Raw genomic sequence first — 23192 nt, forward strand, 5'->3', positions numbered from 1 at the left:
AGCTAGCCACGCCTACAAGCGGCAGTGGCCCCGCCTCCTGTTCAACTAGCCCCTCCCACTAGCCCGTAGCCCCGCCTCCTGTTCAGCTAGCCCCTCCCACTACCCCGTAGCACCGCCCCTCTGCTCAGCTAGCCCCTCCCACTACCCCGTTAGCCCCGCCTCCTGTTCAGCTAGCTCCTCCCACTACCCCGTTAGCCCCGCCCCTCTGCTCAGCTAGCCCCTCCCACTACCCCGTAGCCCCGCCTCCTGTTCAGCTAGCCCCTCCCACTACCCCGTAGCACCGCCCCTCTGCTCAGCTAGCCCCTCCCACTACCCCGTAGCCCCGCCCCTCTGCTCAGCTAGCCCCTCCCACTAGCCCGTAGCCCCGCCCCTCTGCTCAGCTAGCCCCTCCCAGTACCCCGTAGCCCCGCCCCTTTGTTCAGCTAGCCCCTCCCACTACCCCGTAGCCCCGCCCCTCTGCTCAGCTAGCCCCTCCCACTACCCCGTAGCCCCGCCCCTCTGCTCAGCTAGCCCCTCCCACTACCCAGGTAGCCCCGCCCACCCGGGTAGCCCCTCCCACTTACTCCTCTGGTGGCCCCTCCCACTACCCAGGAGCCTCAACCCTCTGCCAGCAAAATGAGCACGCGGCCAGAAAAAAAACACATTTTAGACCGGGCACAAAATTCCAGTTCCGACTGTGCAAAAGCGCTTCATAGCTCATCGGATTCATCGACAACAACAATAAAAAAATATATAAATCTGGTTCGAAGCCAGGATAATCGATCCACCGATTGGTCATGGATGAAAAACTAAACGGTTTTATTTTACGAGGTAAGGTCCACTGAGCAATGAAGCTCTTCTTCAGAAGCAACCTGGCCACAAACGATAGCTCAACGAAGTGGCTTGTCGTCGTGCAGAAATGTATAGGAGACAAATACTCTAAAACCGCACGTTTCGACATGTGTAGGGAAAAACCGGAGAAAAATCCACGCGACCACGAGGAGAGATAGACGCAAACTCCAAATAAACAGGAGGCGTCAGGGTCGGGATCGAACCCACGACCTCCTGTATACCAGGCGAGGTAGTCAACATCTCCTAGCTACCGTGATGATGATGAGAGAGACACGCAAACTCCAAATATACAGCGGCAGGCATCGTCAGGGTCGGGATCGAAACCACGACCTCCTGTATACCAGGCGAGGTAGTTAACATCTAGCCACCGTGATGATGATGAGAGAGAGACACGCAAACTCCAAATATACAGCAGTCATCAGGGTCGGGATCGAACCCACGACCTCCTGTATATCAGGCGAGGTAGTTAACATATTTTAGTCACCGTGACGATTTATCAGAGAGACACGCAAACTCCAAATATACAGCAGCAGGCATCGTCAGGGTCAGGATCTAACCCACGACCTCCTGCACACCAGGCGAGGTATTCAACATCTCCTAGCCACCGTGATGATGATGAGAGAGACACGCAAACTCCAAATATACAGCAGTCATTGTCAGGGTCGGGATCGAACCCACGACCTCCTGTATACCAGGCGAGGTAGTCAACATCTCCTAGCGCCGCACTACCGATCACGTGTCTCATCATCGTCGTCCCGCGGACTCCGACCGCGGGGCTCGTGACAGCTGACCGCGTTACACAAACAGCGGGCCCGTGTCTCCATAGCAGCACTGTTTACCGCTCACGCTCGTGTGATTTGAACACGCAGGACACCTGTCTGTACAGCCCACACTCTATCTCCCCCCCCCCAACCGCCCCACGTTGAAGCAACATCGTCGTCATTCGCCCTCTCCCCTCCCTCCCTCCTGATTTTAGCCGCGGATGCAATTTGAAATCACTCTTTGGTTCTTTCGGTAAAGTCACGTATAAAGATAAAATAATAAATTAAATACTAGCATAGACGTTTCGATTGCAACACAAGCAATCATCATCAGGTATAAATGTGCCTGTGTTTGTTCTCTCTCTCTATGTATCTCTGTGATATCTGTCTCTACTTATATGTATGTCTATATATTTCTGGTTCTGTGCTTGATCTCTCTCTCAAATGTAGCATTCTCAGGAAGAATGTAATCAACCAGGTAGGGTGTTGACTGTTATGTTATCTCTTTAGTTCATCTTCTTGGTTCTTTCGGTAAAGTCACGTAGAAGGGAAGTAATAAAATAATAAAAATAAAACATAATAAAATAATTCTCACGACGTTTCGGCCACAACGCAAGCAGCCGTCCTCAGGTGAAGAATGAAACACCACCAAGCTTGGAGCGTATATTTAGCCTTCTTATCCCGGAGTTTGTTGAAGGATCTCAAAGTTATGAGGAAACCCTCCCCGTAGAGGCCGAAACGTCGTGAGAATTATTTTATTATGTTTTATTTTTATTATTTTATTACTTCCCTTCTACGTGACTTTACCGAAAAAACCAAGAAGATGAACCAAAGAGTAATTCCTGCAGTCACGAAAGCTCCAAATTAAGGTTGAAATTGAAATCAGTTTGTCGAGTGTGCGGTCCATGTGCGAGACGAGAACCACTTGAGCTCAGAGCCGTTCTCCTAGGGGGCAGGGCGACCGCCCCGGGCCCCGCACTTTGCCCCCCACCCCCACACCACCACCCCACGGCGTCAGCTGCGATAGTTTTAGTTTGAAGGCGTCGGAGAGGGAGAGGGCCCACACGGTGGGGTTTGCCCCGGGCCCCGCACCCCCTCCTATGGACGGCATTGACTGCTGAGCCATTCCCTCCACGCCAAACTGATGTATCATGAGGCTTTTTAAATCCTTTATATTAAGTTCGCTTGCTTGCTTACGACCGTGCAAATCTTTCGGTCGTTTTTTAACCCACTTCCCGTGATCCAATCGAGCTGACATTTTCCACACAGACTCGTTGTGCGTGACAATTAATGTTCGTGTAAACATTTTTCCAAAATTTTACACTTTTTAGGACAAACATATTATATGTAATTACCAATTGCTTAATGGTGCATTGCAATCATCTGACCCATAGGTGGCAGCCATCTCAAGCCAGAGGACGAGAGGACTCTAGCCGCCACGCATATAAAGCATTTATAGTGAAAAACTTTGTTTTTACTGGTTATACTTATTTTCAAATCGCTTAGTCTCCGTTTTACGATGATACGGCAAAAACAAATATCTGGATCTCTCGCCCTGCCTGCTCCTGGCATGTGGATTCACCGGCGCAGTCGCACACTCGGTAGTGACGCCACCTTCCGTATCATCATCCCATCGACTGCTGAAACACAACGTCTGCGTGTGAAATTCGTCTTAGGGGGCGTCCATAAATGACGTCACGCGATTTTGGGCGATTTTTGACCTCCCCCCCACCCCTCGTCACACGGCGTCACAAAAAGTCAGACCCCCCCCCTGAAATATGACGTAACAAAGCTCTGCCCCCCCCCCCCAAACCATATTTCCATTTTGAAAATAAAACATGCTTAAAATCGCTTTAAACTATTGTCATTGTAGTGCGTATTTAATGTGGCGCTGCACTCTGATGTTGTAGGAGAAAACATTTATAAAAAAAAGTATATTTAATTAACTAGAACGTGTTGTCTGTATTTATTTAAAGTTGCGCATTTTGATGTGACGTCACATTTCTCACCCCCCCCCCCGTCACACATCGTGACGTCATTTATGGACGGCCCCTTACGAGTTCACTCAAGCCACAAACCCGACACCATTTGGCCTTTTTAGTTTTGACCAATGCCAGTGTGCCCCCTTTTTGTTAGAATTTAAAACTCCAGTAAACGATTTCAAGCTATGAGAACACAAGCCCATGTGGTCTCACAACATCGCCACCAGCGGGTCAGCTGATTGCGGCTGCAGGTGCGTAGCGTTACGTGTGATTGACATGGTTGACGTGGGCATAAGGTATTCCCACGGTTTTAAGGTAATTTTGGGGTGCTGATTCCAAATCTGGCATCAGTTTTTTGTCTATCACATCAGGTTTTTGAGATATCAAATATTGGATTTTTAATCAAAACTGCAGAAGAAAAATATTAAATAAATGTGGATATCTACATAAAATGATATTATAAACACACTATCCTAAAAATACAGCACCATTTTTTAACACTAAAGCAGTCACTGACTCGCAACAACTTGCAATCATAAGTGACAGAGTTAATTTCGGGTAAAATCAATGAGAATGGGGTATGCCAATAGCATAAAATGAGATGTGATAGAGCAAATCTGAGATCAGATTTGGAATCAGCACCCTGAAATTGGTCTAAAACAGCTGCAAAAGTCCAGGCCAGAAAAAAATGTGTTTTTTTGTTGACCAGTGTAATATGGGGTTCCCTCTCCTCCTCCTCCCCGCGACAACTCCTCACCGCCCATACGGCCCGCGGGGCCTGGCGCAGTTGCACCGCCTGCACACTCCAGATCTACGCCACTGCGTGAAACAGAAACAACCATAACAACAAAACCACACTACACCGTCACCGGTTGTGAAATAAAATCCAAACGGTCCTCGCCATCTGCTCGAGAGGGTAATCTTGGCCTACTACTCCACGCTGGGTCAGATTTTCACTGCTGGCTTGGCAGAGGCAGCAGGGAGGGATTTAAGGCGGCATTGTTGAGTCCAACGTGGTACCCAGTACACCATTGTCAGGGCTGTCCATGGGGGGAGGGAGCGGGGGGTGAACCCCCCCTCCCCCCGCCGACGCCTTTAAAGTAAACCAGAAGAGCGGGGCCGCCCCCCAAAGCGCGGGGCTCGGGGCAGTCGCCCCAATTTGCTGCGGCGGCATCCCTCACGATGGTGGCGGCCAATCGCAATCCACCACTGTGGATGGCGCGAATAATCGATTTGTTATTCGTGTATTTTGTAGGATTGTTGGATCCATCTGTGCGGAGCCTCCAGTGTTATCGCATCGTACACACCGGTATGCCGGTTTATTCCGTCGCCCCGCACCCCCACCGCTTCATATGCCGAGCCAGGAGATCAATCCAAACTGGTGACATCTGGATTGCAAGTCCGGTGTGTTAGTAAAACACATTCCTGCGGAGGGAGCTGGTGTAGAAACGTTGGGTTGCTCGGTCAATGGCCAGGGTCAACGGCGGCGTGGTGTATTCCGCAAATATGTCCGACTGTGAGGGCTGGCACAAGCCGGCGTGAGTAGGTTAAACGTTGAGTTTTATAAGGGCACCACGGGTGACCAGCCCCTCCCCACCCAGCCCCTCCCCACCCAGTCCCACCCCTGCCACCCAGCCCCTCCCCACCCAGCAACACCCTCGCCACCCAGCCCATTCCCACCCAGCCCCTGCCTCCAACCCCAGCCCATCCCACCCTCCCCTCTCCACCCAGCCCTACCCCTCCCATTTTTGGATGCACGACGGACGGACGGACACAATAATCCCCTGTGGGCTGGTGGAACCAGGAGGTTCCTACCAGTACCATCGGCATCACGGCAGCGTTCTATTGCTTGTTTTAATATGAATTACGAACCGCAGCCAATGGGACGATATCAGAGCGGGGTGGTGGTTGGGTGGGTGGTGTGATGGGTGGGGGTGGACTAAACTCGATATAAAAAAAAACCTGGGCCGGATGCCGAGCGGAGTGGAGTTTTTTTGGGAAGCCGTCGCACTCACGGCACTTAGGGAGTAAAGCCCTCGCCAGCCGCGAGTGCAATTTTAGCCGATTGATCAACTGATTGATTTAAGTGCGTTTTTACCGTCAATTTAAGAAACCATTAAACCAACAGTGTGGCCGAATGGAGGTTCATACTCTGAGTTCTTTCGGTAAAGTCACGTAGGTAAAAAATGAAATTAAAATTAATAAAAATAAAATAAATGTCACGTAGAAGGGAAATAATAAAAAGTAAACATGATAAAATGCAATTTTCACGACGTTTCGGCCACAACGCAAGCAGCCGTCCTCAGGTGAAGAACAGGTCTGTCGGAAAGACAGCGACAGACCTGTTCTTCACCCGAGGACGGCTGCTTGCGTTGTGGCCGAAACGTCGTGAGAATTGAATTTTATTATGTTAAATTTTCATTATTTTATTATTTCCCTTCTACGTGACTTTACCGAAAGAACCAAGAAGAGAAAAAACATTTAGTTTAAATAATTAGTGCATTTATTTACCCGGGAAAATATCTCCGACTCTCTAGACTTTTCTCAGGAGGAGAGTCCTGGCACACTGAGATATTTGACAAAGTCCATAAATCAACGAGGAGCTTTCCGATGTCAACCGTATTCTGGTTTGGGCCGCGTGTTATTCGACGTTTCGCTCCAAGCGACCGCAAGCTTCTGCAGGAAGTGCGCTCGGCACGTGGAGCAAGACGCCGGGAGACCCATCGCGCGTAACAACCCCGCAGAAACACGCCGGGGTCACTGGACCGCACCGCGTGACCGCGGAGAGCCACGCAATCTGTGAGTCTATTGATGAATAGATGCGAGTTTGACGCTCGGACCGACAATGAACACGTGTGGCGCCTCAGTGCCGGATTATCCTCGTAGCACAAGTAGCTACACATGCTACGGGCCCCAGCACTTTCAAGGGCCCCGCGCGAAATGCTTTCAAGTTTACAATTCCGGTTCAGTGATTCTGCACTTGCTCTATTACTATAGTACTATACCGCCTTCAACTTTTACGAACGACTGGGTTTCATCTTCTTGGTTCTTTCGGTAAAGTCACGTAGAATGGAAATAATAAAATAATAAAAATATTAAAATAATTATCACGACGTTTCGGCCACAACACAAGCAGCCGTCCTCAGGTGGAGAACAGGTCTGTCGAGGAGACAGAGTCATTCAGACTTTACCAAAAGAACCAAGAAGATGAATCCCTGCAGTCACGAAAGCTTTAAATCGGAACGACTGGGTGTTTAAGGTTAGCGATGTGTTGTATTATCTGGCTGTATAGCAAATGAAAAAATACAATTACTTTACAGTGCAAGTTAAAATGTGTTTATAATTGTGTTTTTTTTTATTTAGGACCCATTAATAACATATGCTACAGGCCTCGCACGAGCTTAATGTGATACTGGTGGCACCCAATCAATGCCCGATTGACTCGCCTCACCTCAGGCCTTCAAAATATTTATAGGTGATTTTTTTTTTACCAATTTCATTGTGAAAAAGCTAGCGGCGATTGGCGTTTCGAGACGATGAATTCGCTCGGATCTCTCGCAGAACAGCAGCAAACCCTTCTTCGTGCTAGAAAGTGGCCCACGGAGATGGGCACCACAGAGCTACCGCCCGAGATAATGTCTCGCGGGGCCTCCGTTCCGCACAGGGTACAGCACTTTCCCCACCCACTCTGTCACACAACAGGTAATGTTTGTCAGTAGAAACGAAATATGTTTAATTGACAAGGCTGTGATTTAGGCAAATCAAACGCAGCACCACATTTATTGTGCAGTCACCGGTCACCGGGCTGAAACCATGACCTCACTGCGTGCGCTTGTGAACCCGGTATAATCACAACTAAAGTCTAAATAATTGCACAATGAGTCTCTATGCGTGTCTGTGGGTCTCCGTATATAAGTACTGGCCGTTTCTCTATTAGTACCCATGTTTCACTCTACAAGTCGATGGGTCTCTATGCGAGTCAATGGAACTGGGCTGAGACCACATTTAACTCGCTACACTTGAGAATTCGGTTTAAGCAAAGCCAGTGGCCGACACCTGGATTATAACGCAGGGGTCACAGCGGTGCCGGCTCAGCACTCTTGACCTCTGAGCCACCCGGTGACCTCTACTCAATGATAAAAAACCAAGGCACAGGGAGGTGGGGGGGGTGATGTCGGTTTGGGGGGGGGGGGAGTCATGCGCGACGTGGCGGACGTGACTGCAAAAATCACACCGCGGGCGAACGCAGCGAGCGAGTGATCAGGTTACAAACAATTTCCATAACGCAATTACTGCCGCCATCGATGCGTGAACAGCATTAAGAATCGCAGCCGTCATCGCAAACCTCGGAGGCTGGAGCATCCCGCTTCCTAGCTGGCTCGCTGCTGCTGCTGCTGCACTTTAGAGAATTCAGAGTAACGCAGCGGTGGGGGAAGATCGATGAACCGGCACTCACGGATTCATGACAGCCACTCGCTCACCGGCGGCCGTCTGTCGCCTACTTATCACTCTGCTATCGGGACTACCACGGTCACTGTGGAAGTTCCCCCATTGATTCCTCCTCCACGCATGTTGAGGACTCGGTTTGCCAGGCTGTTTCACTTCATCCGCACTGCGTTCTACCACCACACAATGCAGGTCCCCAACTCATTCAACGCACGCACCCACCCACCACACTTCAGGTCACACCGCTTCTCTGTTTGCGTCTTACACCCCCCCCTCGCACACTACTCCACTTTGAAATTCCCTCCTCCCAGCATCGTCTCTTTTCGCCCCCAAAATCTCATTTCCAGAGAAACGTTAACTCTTATCCGTTACAACTTTAAGTGCCGTTTGTTGCTGCCCGCTTCAAATGTTGAGCCTTTTGTACCTTGTGCTCGGCCAACGAAACAGACGCAGTTTGTGGCATCGAGAGCCGAATCCTCGCGCCGTCGGCACCGACTGCAGCCGCCACCTTCATCGTCGTCGTCATCATCGCGACGGTGTCGACGCTTCACGACGCAGTGCGACATCGCATATCCGACCGCCGCTTATCCCGCCCCGACCAGACAACCGCGCACACCCGGTGCAGTATTTGCGCACGGACGCAACCGTCGTTTCCATCGGATGTTCAGAGTCGATCGTTCCACACGCGCCCCCAACCTCCTCGCGTCCGTTCGGACAATCTATTCTGAAAGTCACAGTCAAGCCACCGTCACGCGCTTAAAAAGCACCGCGGGATTTTCGTCCAGCACGCGATGCGTGCACGTGCATAACGGTGCAGCTGTCATCTTTACTGAAGCTAACATACCTGACCTGTTCTCTTATCCGCCGATGTCCCCAGCGAGTCGGATTACGCGATGTTGTACGTCAATAGTGGTCATTGTCAGATCGGCTCTACGCTTGCCGGAAAGCTTGCACACGACTCGCGATTACTCCGCGCATTGTGTGTTCAAGGTGTCGTTTAATTACAATTACGTTTAAAATTGTGCAGAGACAGAATACATTACCGCTTCGGAACCATCACGTGGTGGGTAGTGCATCACCCCATGTCACAGAACAAACCCGGCGAAGGTGACATCACAGAACTAGAACCCAAATCGCTCCGTCAACAAAACCTCCTTGGCCACAGCACACCAGGGGCGCGGCGTTCACACGCCATGCGAAGTGCACGCGTCACACGCCACTCACACCGCACGTCAATTAACAAATTACATTTAGCAAAATAAGTAGAACAGGGATTCTTTCCAGTGACCTCTGGTCCGCACGATAGGGGTGGTGGTGGTGGTGGTGGGGGCAGCACTTTGCCACCTCGTTCCGCCACACGAAAGTTAACGGTCCTTGGGCGAGTGAACCCAACATTTTAATCCTCAAAGAGCTGGAACTTCGTCAAATTAAGTGCGGGACCAACGTTAAACTTGCTCGTTTCCTGTGCATTGTCCACTTTGTGGCCAAGGCAATCGAGCCGCTGCACTTGATCACCCGGTTTAATCGTGGGCGGCTGAAACGCAGATTCGAACGCAGCATTTCAGCGGTGCTGGCCCGAGTGGCCGAGACACTGCGTTAATGAATCCCTCCGGTCCCAGCAACATGGCAAACTATAAACCATTTTTGTAACTATTTTTTATTTTAGCAGGTAAGGCCCACCGAGCTAAATATCTGTTGTTCAAAAGCGAACTGGCCACAAATGATAGCGCAACAAAGCGGCTCATCGCGTGGAAATTTATAGCAGCCAAATACTCTTAAAAGCATGTCGATTCTAAATGTGGAGGGTTAAAACAGGAGGACCCGGAGAAAAATCCACACGACCACGGGAAGAACATGCAAACTTCAAATAAACAGCAGGCATCAGGGACGCGATCGAACCCACGACCTCCTGTATACCGGGCGAGGGCTTTAACAGCTCGCCATTGTGGCACCCAACCAAGGTGGGCCCATTAGCATTCTTCATCACTACTGTGGTTGTCAAGAGCTCAGCCACAGCTAGGATACAGCTCCACCGCCACCCAGTGGTGATTCTTTGAGAGGCCTTGGCGGGGGGGGGGGGGCGGCAGGGGGAGTGGGGTCAATGCCCCCCATAAAACGAATGTATGTACCTCCCCGATTCCGAACCCTTCCACCAGAATTCAGTTGGTAGCTCCTCCGTGGCTGGGTAGGCGCTCCAGTTAAAAAGTGAAACGTTTCATCGAGGTGCAATGTTGTTTGACTTCGCCAGCGCCTCCCCCATCACTTCCGTCACGCCATGTCCCCCCGCAGCAGTCACAGCACCGACAGCAGGCCTCCGACGTCACAGTTTCATCCCTCTCATGGGAGGTCCGCACTACGAGTGTCAACAATGGAGGTCATTGACAAAACGGAACAAAAACTGAAAAGTGCACAAAGAAGCAAAGGCGGGGGGGGGGGGGCGTCAACGATTGGAACGGCACCGACAAAGAGGAACACGTGGATTGGAGAGCAGACGCAGGCAAATGAAGGTTATTCAAACGCTCGGGCAGGACACGTCATAACCCAGAAGGGATGGTGGCAGCGGTCAAGACCGACAATGGAGTTGCGGGCCAAGGAACGGAACGTAACCGAGAGAGAACGTCCACCCAGGGGACGGAGCGACGAATTTAGCTGTCGCACGCAGGTCCCGGGCGGATCGTTAAATCGACACGATCGCGAGAGGTGGCGACGACCTGGACAGGCCCTCGCACAGCAGTACACTGACGAAGGCCGACGACGATTAGGAAAATCGCCACGGCGACACGGCAGAGTCATCATCGCTATCGCCAGCAGTCATGAGCCGGTGCAGTATTTGCGCACGGACGCAACCGTCGTTTTCCTCGGATGTTCACAGAGTCGATCGTTTCACACGCGCCCCTAACCTCGTCGCGTACGTTCAGACAATCTATTCTGAAAGTCACAGCGGAAGGGGGTGGGGTGCCGCATCCCCACCCGCTTCCACAAGCATTACACGAAACTCCCCACCGCCCCACTTATTAACCGAGTTCCAAAATCTCCACGACGGCACAGCAGAGCCATCTTCGTCACCGCCACCACCATCATCATCATCAGCCATCACCGGCATCGTCAGCACTGCGCCGCGGGCCGTCACGTGCAGGCGGTGCCGCGCACGGCGGAGCGGAGGTGGCAGCGGTAGGCGGAGCTGAGGCCAGTCATCCAGAACTTGAGCAGCTTCACGTTGTCCTCGTCGGCCGCCCCCAGCACGGCGAGCAGGCGGTGCGTGTCCTCGCGCGAGCGGTTCTCCACCTTGGTGAACTTGAACAGCACCTTCACCTTGCTGCACAGTGGGGGGGGGGGGGGGGCGGGGAGTCAGGGCAGGGGGAAAAGGGACGGAGGGTTGGGTCAGAGGCAACGGATTGGAGGGTCCCGGGGAAGCGCCGGTCGAGGTACAAAATTTCATAATCAGAATATCTATTTATACCGGGGAAATCCAGCTTACGATGCAGGATGCCGCATCTAAGCTGGACCCAAAGAGTGACCAACATGGGAGTTAGGAAAAGGTTGCACTAGAAGAAGACCCGTCGATGCAGGCAGTGATGGGAATGAAAGTGGCTCTCTTTGGACACATATGGAGGATGGGAAACAACAGGAAATTAAAAGTGTGTTGTTACCGAAAGAACCAAGAATATAAAAAAATTGTTTAGATTAATAGAAAAACACGGCAGGAGTGCACATTACAGGCAAGGTAAACAAACCACGCAAACAAATATAAATACAGCGACGGGACGGATTTGAGAAGCGGCGGTTCTCTGCACGTGGGCCGTGTGATTCCACCCCCCACCCCCCCACCCTCGTGCACTGGTGGGGAAGACACAGGCTGTGGCACGGTTAGCACGCAGGAACGTTTCTTTTTTGATGCGCGCGCGGGAAACACCGGCGCCACACGTTTTGCGCCGACAATTACAACATAGTGCGCAACGTGGAACAAACGGCCTTACTCGCGCTGCGCTGACGTGATGTGTGAAAGAGTTTAAACATACGGCATACATACATCTCCGTGTATTGTGGCCTTCGTAACATGAAGAGGGGCGGTGGACACATCCGGGCAGGGTGGCACGGGGGACCAGTAGTCTTGATTGGGCGCCAGCAAATTAAATCACCGATTTCATTTTTGCAATTGGGTTGCTCAATGCCACTGCTGGCGGAAGGGCCTACACGCAAGAGGGAGCTCTAAGGAGCTCCTCTTAGAGGGTGCAGTGGCCTCCTTATCCACGGGGTGGAAGTGCCCACTTCTTACGGCGCCACACACAACTGCCAATCGACTAGGGGTGCACCAGAGGTCGCAAACGGGTTTTGATTCCTTACCCGTACCCGGCCGCACCAAGGTCGCAAACGGGTACCCGATACCCGGCCGGGTACGGGTAGCCGAGTATCGGGTAGAGTACGGGTATCGGGTACCCGATTGCAACCTCTGGGGTGCACCCATTCATATAGCTGGGTGTATAAATAATGGGGGGGAGGGGTGATGAAGGGTGGGGATAATGATGCAAAAACCTGCATCATTATTTTAACTACGACGCCGGGAGATCGGAGCGGAGACCTTTGAATTGCACAAATCCGGCGCGTCGACCGTTTCCCTCCGGCAGCGTCCGGCGCGATTGGCGGTGCACGGTCGCGATCCACCGCTCTGGAAGGGAATGGTTGGTTTGGATTTCTCGCTGGCGGATTGTGTAGGCCGCGAGGTGACCGGGGTGATGCAGCTACTGCAGCGGATTGTTGAACCTATCAGCGCGGAGCCTCTGGTGTTATCGCCTCGTACACGGGTAGTCCAGTTTCCTCCCGTGACGAGCAAAATGTTCCCGAACAGGAAACTATTCCCACGACTACGCCCATCACTACTACAGGACGAGTCAGGTCGTCACGATGATGATGTACCACCGTTGATGCGAACGTAGTTCTGAATCCGGCGTCAATTTGCACCGTGTCCCCCCACGTGGGATCCACATTGGCGTAGGCTCGCTCCCGTGGGGATGGCGTTCCTCCCGACAGCTTTCTCGCGTTCGGCGTGAAGCCGCAAATTGATTTTGCCGAACGGGAGACTCGGCGACGTGGCGGGAGTCGCGTGACAACGTGCGGTGGCGCTCGACGGATGTGGGGGAGGGGGGGGTAGCGGTGGCGGCAGCAGCAGCGGCTACTAAATGTGTTTTGCCACGCATGCTGCGGGAGGTGCCCTCGCGTGTTATATTTAATACGACGATGCGTCTTTCACACACAGAACGAGTCGTCTTTTTTGTCGGTGACGTATTTGGATCAAATGAAGTCAGTGTGACATTAAGTCACCGACAATACGAAACAAGGTCATCGAGAGTCGGGCGGCGGACTCAATTCTTGGGCCGTGGCCGGTCCACGGACCGTGGGTTCCCCCATCCCTGGAACACGGTAGCGAGATGTTAACTACCTCGCCTGGTATACAGCAGGTCGTGGGTTCGATTCCGACCTTGACGCGTGTATATTTGGAGTTTGCATGTCTCTCTCCCCCTGAATTTTTCTCCGGGTCCTGCAGTTTTTTTCCCTCCGCATTTAGAATCAACGTGCATTTAGAGCATTTGGCTGCCGCTATAAAGTTCCACAAGGCGATAAGCCACTTCGTTGAGCTATGAATTGCAATAGCCAGGTAGCTTCGGAAATAAAGCTACATGACTCGGTAGGCGTTACACCTGGCAAAATAAAAAAATAATAGTTTTAGTTTTTAGTTTAAAACCGCACGGGGGCGCGTCGGGTAACGGCTCATGGTGACTCGCCGGGGATGTGGACCGCACGCGGCAACTCACTTCATCCACTCCTCCTTGAGACACTGCACACACTGCTCCACCACGGAGAGAGAGAGGCTCTCGTTGGCCAGCACCGCCTCCAGCCGGTTGAGTATCGTGGGGCCTGCAGTCGCGGGTCGGGGTTTGGTGGGGGGTTTGGGTGGTTTAGGGAGAGAATGCATTGCTCATGACGAGGCGAAGGTGCCGGAGGCGAGATGCAACCGCCTGTAATAAAACACTACGTTCAGATCAAATGAGAACGATGCGGCGAATCAGAGAGTGATCGAGTGAGCGGCTTAGTTACTTGGTGAGAAAGGCAGTGATCGAGTGAGTGAGTGAGTGGGCGAGTGAGTGGGTTGGTAAGTGGAAGTGTTGAGTGGGTGCGTGAGTGGATGAATAAGTGGGTGATCGAGTGATAAAACAAGCAAGTGGTTTGGTGAGTGAGTGGGTTGGTGATTGAATTCACGTACAAGTGACTGGGTGAGCGAGCGAGTGAGCGAGCCAGCGAGTGAGTGAGCGAGCGAGTGGGTGTACGGGCGCGGTCCTCACCTCTGTCGGAGGTGGCGGGCGATCCGGAGCTGAGCGAGAACTCGTACTTGAGAAGGGGGTCGTGCTCCAGCGCCGAGAGGTCGGGGTAAACGCGCCGCAGCGCGGGGCCACGCGCCTCCACCAGCACGTAAAACTCTGCAGGACGCACAAAGACAAAGATCCCCCGTGTAGCCTTAACAGACTGTCGGGGCAAGTGCTGTTAGCGAGCACCTATGAAGGCCGGAACGGTACACGAGGGGGTGGGTGGCCAGCACCACGCCCTACCGCCTTTGTCTCCCCAGTGGCGATGTTTACACACCGCACCAGGTACTCATTTAAGGCTGAGTCAACCTAGGGGAGGCCCAGGACCGGTTCAGATAGTCGTCACTGGTGTTGGCCGTGAGCGGGAATCGAACCCGGGTCGCCAGGTTCATAGCGCAGCGCGCTAACCGCTACATTACCGCGATGATGTCATTACAACATATGACATGTAACGTCGTGAGATGACATCACACGTGATGTCATGGCCTTGGCCAAAAATGGTGATCCGTTATCGCTCGTATTCTTATCTTCTACTACAGTTTTTATTGTTCTTTTGTGCGTGCGTGCGTGCGTACCGGAGACAGCCACATGAGGAGGCAGTGGCACTCCTGGAAGGAGGCCCAGGAAGTTGCAGTGGTAGGATTCCTTGTACTCCTCGCTGTGCGCAATGATCCGCACGCAGCCCACAGGCAACATCGTCTGTGGGCACGCAATGCACACACGCAGAGTCTCGTCAGACCACGATCCGCGCTCGTTGGGCTGCGCGCGTGGAATCGGATATTCTCAATTCATGCCGACAGGATGGACAAGGGTGGACAAGGCAATGCAAGCGAGACAGACAAAAATTTCAAACAAGACGCAGATGAGACGACAAAAAAGGGTTAGAGGTTATCGAATCGAACTGTGATCCTCGAATCTTGACAAACCAATTAATTGCTGGGGGAATTAAGTATCACACAACTAATTGTCTCTGCAACAAGTCACTGTGCACACACAAGTACAAAGACCCCCCAGTATATCCTTAACAGTCTTTTGGGGCAACTGCTGTTAGCGAGGACCTATGAAGGCCAGCACGGCACACGAGGGTGTGGGTGGCCAGCACCACGCCCGACCGCTTTTCTCTCCCAAGTGGTGCTGTTTACAGACTGCAACCAGGTACTTATTTGAGGCCGAGTCGACCTCGGGGAGGCCCAGAACCGGCTCAGATAATCGTCACTGGTGTTGGCCATGAGCGGGAATCGAACTCGGGTCGCCGGGTTCGTAGCGCAGCACGCTAACCGCTACACCACCGCTCCCCACACAAATACAGACACACACACACACACGCATGCACACGTACCCACTTTGGCGACCGATACCTGACATCAAACCCAGAGATCTCAGCGGTTCCTACACAGTGTCTCTAACCTCCGGGTCACCCGGCGTATGTATGTTGAACTTTTTCCGCAGCGTATGTAGCCAACCGTGTTCATCGCCGGTAACTTGTCCGCGTCTCGCAGGACTTCTAGTTTAAACGACGTGCCTGGACACCACAGTACCTTGAGCACGTCGAAGGCCGATTGCATCATTCTTCTGTCGTCAGCCTGCCACACCACCTGGTTCCCCATGAGCACGTGCCACGCCAGCACACGGAACCATGCCGGCCCCAACACCTGCAGGCAAACGCCACTTACTACGACTCTTTTCCACTCAAGTTCAAGTTCATTTATTAGGTATAGCCCTGTGAGCCATTCGGCTCTTGAATCGGGTGCAACCGCAACAAACAAAAAGCATGAACAAGAAAACATCTTAAAGTGAATATGTGACTGAGTGCAAACAGAAAATCCAAGAAAAGACAGCAAAATATTGCAGAAAAAAACACCGTACACCAACGCTGTGTGCAAAAATCCCAGTGGGATGCAAGTCAAACAACCAACAACAACCACAAGACAACTTAGATTAAGGCCATCGGTCTAACTCTGTACTACAACAAACAAACATGGCTAAACCAATACACTTTTCTTAATCACCATAAAATAAAGCCATGAAACCAATGAAACAGTGATCATAGGAACTGTGACGGAATTTTCACAATAAATGGCATAAACAACATGTACTACCAAAACCCTGCAGGCAGAAGCTGGCTGCATGAGTCACTCCACAACAGCAGGAGCATCAATCGGAGTATTATAATTTTTCTCACTCGTCAAACCCGAGCCAGGGCAGGGCCTTGTGTGTCTACGTTCAACTTCTTTCGCCCCGTACATAGCCAACCATGCTAATCAGGTGCGGCGAAGGACAAGTAAACACAAAAATAGCCTTCACGGTACAGGTCGTTATCTCCACTGGCTATTTTATGTTTTGTTTTCTCCACTGGCTTCGGGGCAAGCAGGGTCAGGGGCGAGGCTAATAACACGTCTCTCCACGCATCTCAACTTGGAAGGTTGTGCACGACGTCAGAATCAGAATCTTTATTTGTACGTGTGCATGTTGAACTTCTTTCGCGTCGTACATGGCCAACTGTGCTAATTGGAGGTGCGGGGGAAGGATAATAAATAACCATAAAAAGCAGTTCTAAAGAAATTCGTTTTCAATCTAAGTTACAGTGGCACAGCTCAGCTTCTGCAGTGGAAAAACAAGCTGGTGCCTCCTGATCCGAGCCGGGCTGACACGGCCCAGCCCGGCTCGGATGCCGAGTGGGGGGAAACAAATAATAGGAGTAACAATACTAATAGGGTTTTTCCCCTTTTTTCTGGCAACAAAACTGACACCTTTTGCAAGGAATCATGCTTACATTAACCACAATACTTGCAGTCAAATGCAAACAAAAAACAATACTCTGATAATTTATGCATTGTCTTTGAAACTGATTGGTCCACACCAGAGACAGCTTTCTTTGGAGCCTAGTCTCATACGGTGTTCGACCAGATGACGCCAAAAGACGCACAGTTCAAAGACAACGCACTACCAGAGTAATGAGAGCTCGGGGTGAGCAGCTACATCGTTTTGTTGCCAGAAAAAAGGCGAAAAACCCTACGAGTATATTTCGATTTAAAGCTTTCGTGACTGCAGGGATTCATCTTCTTGGTTCTTTCGGTAAAGTCACGTAGAAGGGAAGTAATAAAATAATAAAACATAATAAAATAAAATAATTCTCACGACGTTTCGGCCACAACACCTGAAGACGGCTGCTTGCGTTGTGGCCGAAACGTCGTGAGAATTATTTATTTATTTTATTATTATTATTTTATTACTTCCCTTCAACGTGACTTTACCGAAAGAACCAAGAAGACCTATGAGTATATTTTGGTTACTGGCAAAGGAGGTCCCATAAAGGTGTAACAATCTTCTCCACCGACTCACGATCCGCCCCACACCCCCCCCCCAACCGTGCTCACCTGCCGCAGGTGGCGTAGAGAGTGGAATACGGGCGCGTCACACCACGTCTCGCTGCTCCCTCCTCTGCTCCCCCACGCTCCCCCGTCTCCCACCGCGGAGCGCGAGACGCCGTCGGCGAGGACGGGCAGCGGAGCGGACTCGGCTCCTTCCGAACCGGAAGCCGCGTCTTGCCTCAGCCGCGCCTCCTCTTCGCGCTCTTCAGCGGCCGACCGCGCGGGGGAATCGGGTAGGCAGCGCAAGCGGTAGTGATGATGATGACGACGACAATTGCATTTACTTACGAAGGAAGATGTTAATGGTTCCAGCTGGAATGATGAGTCGATTAAGTTGACCGATTGACTTATAATAACCTATCTTCTTGGTTCTTTCGGTAAAGTCACGTAGAAGGGAAGTAATAAAATAATATAAATAAAACATAATAAAATAATTCTCGGTGAGAATTATTATTATAAAAATAAAACATAATAAAATTCTCAGTGAGAATTGTTATTATAAAAATAAAACATAATAAAATAATTCTCAGTGAGAATTATTATTATAAAAATAAAACATAATAAAATAATTCTCAGTGAGAATTATTATTATGTTTAATTTTTATTATTTTATTACTTCCCTTCTACGTGACTTTACCGAAAGAACCAAGAAGATGAATCCCTGCAGTCACGAAAGCTTTAAATCGAAAAATAATAATCTAGATTTTATAAAGCTCACGAGTATGGATTAAATATAAGCAAAATAGAAAGCTGATCAAACTGTGACTGCTGTTTTCGAGTCTTTTACCTTAATTTTATGTTCTTGCTACCAGCGTCACGTCATGAGACAAAGTATCCGATCAGATCTCTCAACTGCAGTGGACCACTTCACGTCCCAATCCAAGCGGACCTCACAGGGCTACCACTGAGATCATTTCAAGTGAGCGGTGGTCTTGGTTACCAAAAATGTTGAGAACAACTCTCTTAAAGTAAATTATTTTGCTCAATTCCTTGGAATCCAGGAGGAACTTGACAGGTACTATTCTACTTTACCGAGTGTTGACATCCCCAGCGTTTAACAGTACTCTCCTTTTTGCAGTTGGATTGTCAACCAACACCGGGTACAACAACATGTGCACCTATTGTTCTCCTTTAGATAAGCCCACCCCACACAACACGTTCCATTCATATTCATAGGTTTTCGGTAAAGTCACGTAGGTAAAAAATAAAAATTTATAAAAGTAAAATAAAATAAAAATCAGTGATTCACTGTGATTTTTATTTTATTTTACTTTTATTAATTTAAAATTTTTACCTACGTGACTTTACCGAAAACCTAAGAATATGAATCCTTGCAGTCACGAAGGCTTCAAATCTAGAACGTTCCATTCATTGGCTACCACATTCAGATAAGCCCCTCCCCCCTTAACTTGTATTTAAAAGCTTGTCTCTTGGAATTTTGTCTCACTTGATACAGTAAATTCAGCTGTAACGGTCCCACCTGATGACGGAGACTTGTGTTGCCTCCGAAACGTCGTGATTTATTATTTTATTTCTATTATTATTTCTATTCTTTTTATTTTTATTATTTATTCTTACCTATGTGACTTTACCGAAAAAACCTAAGAGCATGAATCATTGCAGTCACGAAAGCTTCAAATCTAGAGTGAACTCGGCGCTGTTGGCGAGTTACCGGCGCGTTGCTCCATCTCCACGAGGGTGTCCTCCGTGGGGGCGCCCTCCAGAAGCTTCTCAGTAAGACGGCTCCCACAAGCCTTCAGTAGCCTGGGTCACGTGACCCACAGAGAGCGTAGAGGGGCGGCAGAAACAGGACGGCAGGGCAGGGGAGGGGATGGTGGGCAAAAGGTGGAGGGGTAAGGGTTGGAGGGTTGATGCGGCACTATGTATGTTGAATGTCTTTCGCATCGTATCTAGCCAACCGTGCTATTCAGAGATACAATATGTAACAGGGTAGGGAAAGAGACAGGAACAGGACAATGATGACGATGGTGATGATGATGATGAGGGCAGCCGGTACCAGGCAAAGGAGGTGTGGAGGTGAGCCCAGAGGTCGTCATCGGCGGTGAGGGAGAGGAGGGAGCGTGCGGCGCTGCCGTTGCGCTGGTGGAGGTAGGAGCCCGGTGTGAACGCCGTGTTGATGCGCAGCGCTCGCTGGGGACATTCGGCCTGCTCCGAGTCAAACACCTGCACGGCGACACACAGGGCAACGCTCAACAACCAACTCACGCGCGCGTGTCATTATTATTATTCTTAGGTTTTTCGGTAAAGTCACGTAGGTAAAAAATTCAAATTAATAAAAGCAAAATAAATGTTTTTTATTTTTTTACTTTTATTAATTTAAATTTTTTACCTACGTGACTTTACCGAAAAAACCTAAGAATATGAATCCTTGCAGTCACGAAAGCTTCAAATCTAGAATTATTATTACTTCCTCACGACTCTTTTTTTTCAGTAGGGTCCTGCTGAGATTATTATAGTTAAGGCCAATGAATGCTGAGTAGCAACTGCTTTTTTGTGTTTAGTGTGTTGTCCTTCCCTGCACCTCCGAATTGCACATGCATACATACAACACAAAGATCCCCCATATAACTTTGACAGACTGTTGGGGCAAGTGCTGTTAGTGAGCACCCATGGAGGCGGGCACGGCACACGAGGTTAGTGGGTGACCAGCACCAAGCCTGGCAACATACATACAACAACCGCCATTCGCCACTCAGTGGCGGTGACGTCACCACGGCGCTTGTGCCAGGCTATGTGCACGTTAAGGCCATGTAAAGTGTTGAATGCCCACTGGCAGGAGGTCACTGGGCAGACCCAGGAGCTATGGGTCGACCGACTGAGATGACTGGCCGATTGCACCACCTGTGCCCCCTACTGTGCCAACTTGCTGTATTTTAGCCGCCCGGTGCTCCGCTCGTCTTTGTGAGCGTCGCATACACACACGCGAGCGCACACACTTCATCATATAACCCCCTCCCCCCGTTCCATCCCCCTAGCGCGCATCACTGCTGGTCGCCCCACCCTCATGGCCTTGCTTTGTAGGTCGTCGATGAAGGCCTTGAGCTTGGCGAGCAGGAAGGGCCAGGAGTTGATGAGGTAGATGCGGTCCATGGTGACCACGATGAAGCTGTACCAGCGCTGGAAGCCGCGCGCCAGGCTGTCCTTGATGAAGAACGTGTGGCTGAACACGTAGCCCTGCTGCTCGTCGCCAAAGAGGATGGGGCCCTCGCGACCCGGACACACCTGCGACGGTCGCAAAGACAGCAGCGACAAAGACGTCGTGAGCCACCTTCCGACTCACTGCTGGATGAAGGCCTCACCCTTCGGCGTACCTGGAGTCGCAGAAGCAAATACAAACAATACGTTTTCAACAATACGTCATCACGAGACACGATCTATCCGCTGCTGGATGACGGCCTCCTCCTCAGCATACCTTCGCTGGTGATATAAAACAAATTACAGCCATGGTCTGTCCACTGCTGCATAAACTGTCCCCCTTCATCACGGTCATTCTCATCGTGAACCATGGTCTATATATATAGAGCTGAACTAAGGCCCTCGCAAGCCACCACAATCCCTTGTGGCCAGGCCTCGCCGCAATCTGTCCCGCACCTGCCCACAACCCGACCACACCCTGATCCTACGACTCCACCCTGATCTCACCATGACCTCCACCCCATTCCCCCACGCTCCCCGTGACCCCACCGTGACCCCTCGCTGACCTCGCAGCTGAGGCTGCGCACGCAGGCCTGGCGAACGATGCTGAACACCTCAGAGCGCGTCGGGTGCTGGTGGCTCACGTAGCTGATGTTTGCTTCGCGGTCGCGACTCACAAAGCCGGGGTGGCCCGCGGCCAGTGAGCGGCAGCCCTGGGGAGTCAACGTGGGGGGGCGGAGTCAGAAGGGTGAGCATGGGAGGGGCGTCAGAAGTTGGAATGGGGTCACAACAGGGGTAGGCTTGGAAGAGGGGCTTAGAAAGGTCAGCACGGGGTTAGCACAGGGTTCAGTACAGGGGGGGGGGTCACAGGGGTCGGAGGGGAAGGGGTCGCAGGAGTCTTTAAAAATCGAAATATCGTGGTTGTAAAAGCGCAACAGAAACCGATCTTCTTGGTTCTTTCGGTAAAGTCACGTAGAATGGAAATAATAAAATAATAAAAATAAAACTCTGTCTACTCGACAGACCTGCTCTCCACCTGAGGACAGCTGCTTGCGTTGTGGCCGAAACGTCGTGAGAATTATTTTATTATGTTTTATTTTTATTATTTTATTATTTCCATTCTACGTGACGACTTTACCGAAAGAACCAAGAAGATGAATCCCTGCAGTCACGAAAGCTTTAAATCGAAAAGAAACCGATCTGCCCGTCCCACGACAGCCACACCTCGCACATTTCCGAGGTCATCGGGCCGTAGCTGGCACTGAGACCGGCGTCCGACTCGGAAAGGCTCGACGACGGGCGCGTGCCGCGACCCAGCCCCACCCCACGCTCCATCTCCACGCGGCCGTCACCCCCATCGCCGCCCCGGTGGCAGCCAGACCCAGCCGCCGCGGCCGTCGCCATCGAATTTCGAGCGTCCACCGCTTCACTGCGAGACATCGCGTGCGCCCCACCATCGCCCCCTCCTCCTCCTCCTGCTGATACTCCTCCCGCCGGGCCAAGGTCTCCTCTGGCCGGCGGCCCTGGGAGGCCACACGAGTCGGGGCCGCCCCCAGGGTGCGCCGAGTGCAGCGCCTGGGTGCAAAACAGCGTGCGGGGCCCGTGCAGCTCGCAGAAGTGGCACAGCGCCACGATGGCGTTCATTGTGAAGCGCTGGCTGGGGGCTTCTTAACCGACTGGCGCTAATCACGACGACGATGGACGGACAGACGAACCGATGGAGTCGGAGATGGTGTGGGGTTCAAGTCGCTGTGCCCTAGGAGAGAGACACACACACAAGTAAGCGTTTTTTCCCACTGGCACATACTGGTGTAGTAAGTTGCAGGAGGCTTGGACGACGTAGTTGGAGGCACACATATTTATTAACACCAACGTATTTACAGAGCCGTGGATACACAACACTTGAAGGGGTATCGGCCCCTTCACCCGTCTAACAGGGAGACCCAACGTCTACCCCGGCTAGCCTACTCCCAGGTCCTCCACTACAGAGCTAAGGGAGGCTATCTATCCCAGCCCTGGTCAAGCTGGGATTCCCGGCACCCTGAGTCTCCAGACCGGCTCTTATAAGAACATCAGTTCGGGCTCTCGGGGCCACGCCACCGGCTTTGCCTGGTCGGTCCTGACAAGGACAGCGAGCCAGGGGAGTTCCGGGGCCTACTCTAGCTGGTCTTCAATCTTCGCTGGTTAAAGCTGAACACTCTACCCCGAGCCCTCCGGCTCACCACCTTTTATAGCAATCGGCCCCCAGGGGGGGCCGTGGGGAATGGCAGGTGCGGACGTCGGTGT

At 51.4% G+C, this 23192-nt stretch overlaps 1 protein-coding gene across 1 annotated transcript in view; it reads right to left on the minus strand.

The window, feature by feature from the left end:
* The window catches only part of FLCN (folliculin), a 44018-nt gene that overhangs the window by 19129 nt on the left and 1697 nt on the right, over window positions 1–23192 (minus strand). The window contains exons 2-12 of the mRNA XM_061557699.1: window positions 22131–22662; window positions 21473–21619; window positions 20772–20993; window positions 19768–19934; window positions 19423–19514; window positions 17757–17953; window positions 15918–16031; window positions 14955–15078; window positions 14359–14493; window positions 13831–13933; window positions 8445–11336 (exon numbers count right to left, since the gene is read on the minus strand). Of these exons, the coding sequence (XP_061413683.1) occupies window positions 11147–11336; window positions 13831–13933; window positions 14359–14493; window positions 14955–15078; window positions 15918–16031; window positions 17757–17953; window positions 19423–19514; window positions 19768–19934; window positions 20772–20993; window positions 21473–21619; window positions 22131–22550 (1911 nt within the window). The 5' untranslated portion in view covers window positions 22551–22662 and the 3' untranslated portion in view covers window positions 8445–11146. The remainder of the gene's footprint in view (window positions 1–8444; window positions 11337–13830; window positions 13934–14358; window positions 14494–14954; window positions 15079–15917; window positions 16032–17756; window positions 17954–19422; window positions 19515–19767; window positions 19935–20771; window positions 20994–21472; window positions 21620–22130; window positions 22663–23192) is intronic.

This window comes from Lethenteron reissneri, chromosome 3, assembly GCF_015708825.2.
Source record: "Lethenteron reissneri isolate LAM-NWPU_2019-01 chromosome 3, ASM1570882v1, whole genome shotgun sequence".
In the NCBI taxonomy this organism is placed as follows: domain Eukaryota; kingdom Metazoa; phylum Chordata; class Hyperoartia; order Petromyzontiformes; family Petromyzontidae; genus Lethenteron; species Lethenteron reissneri.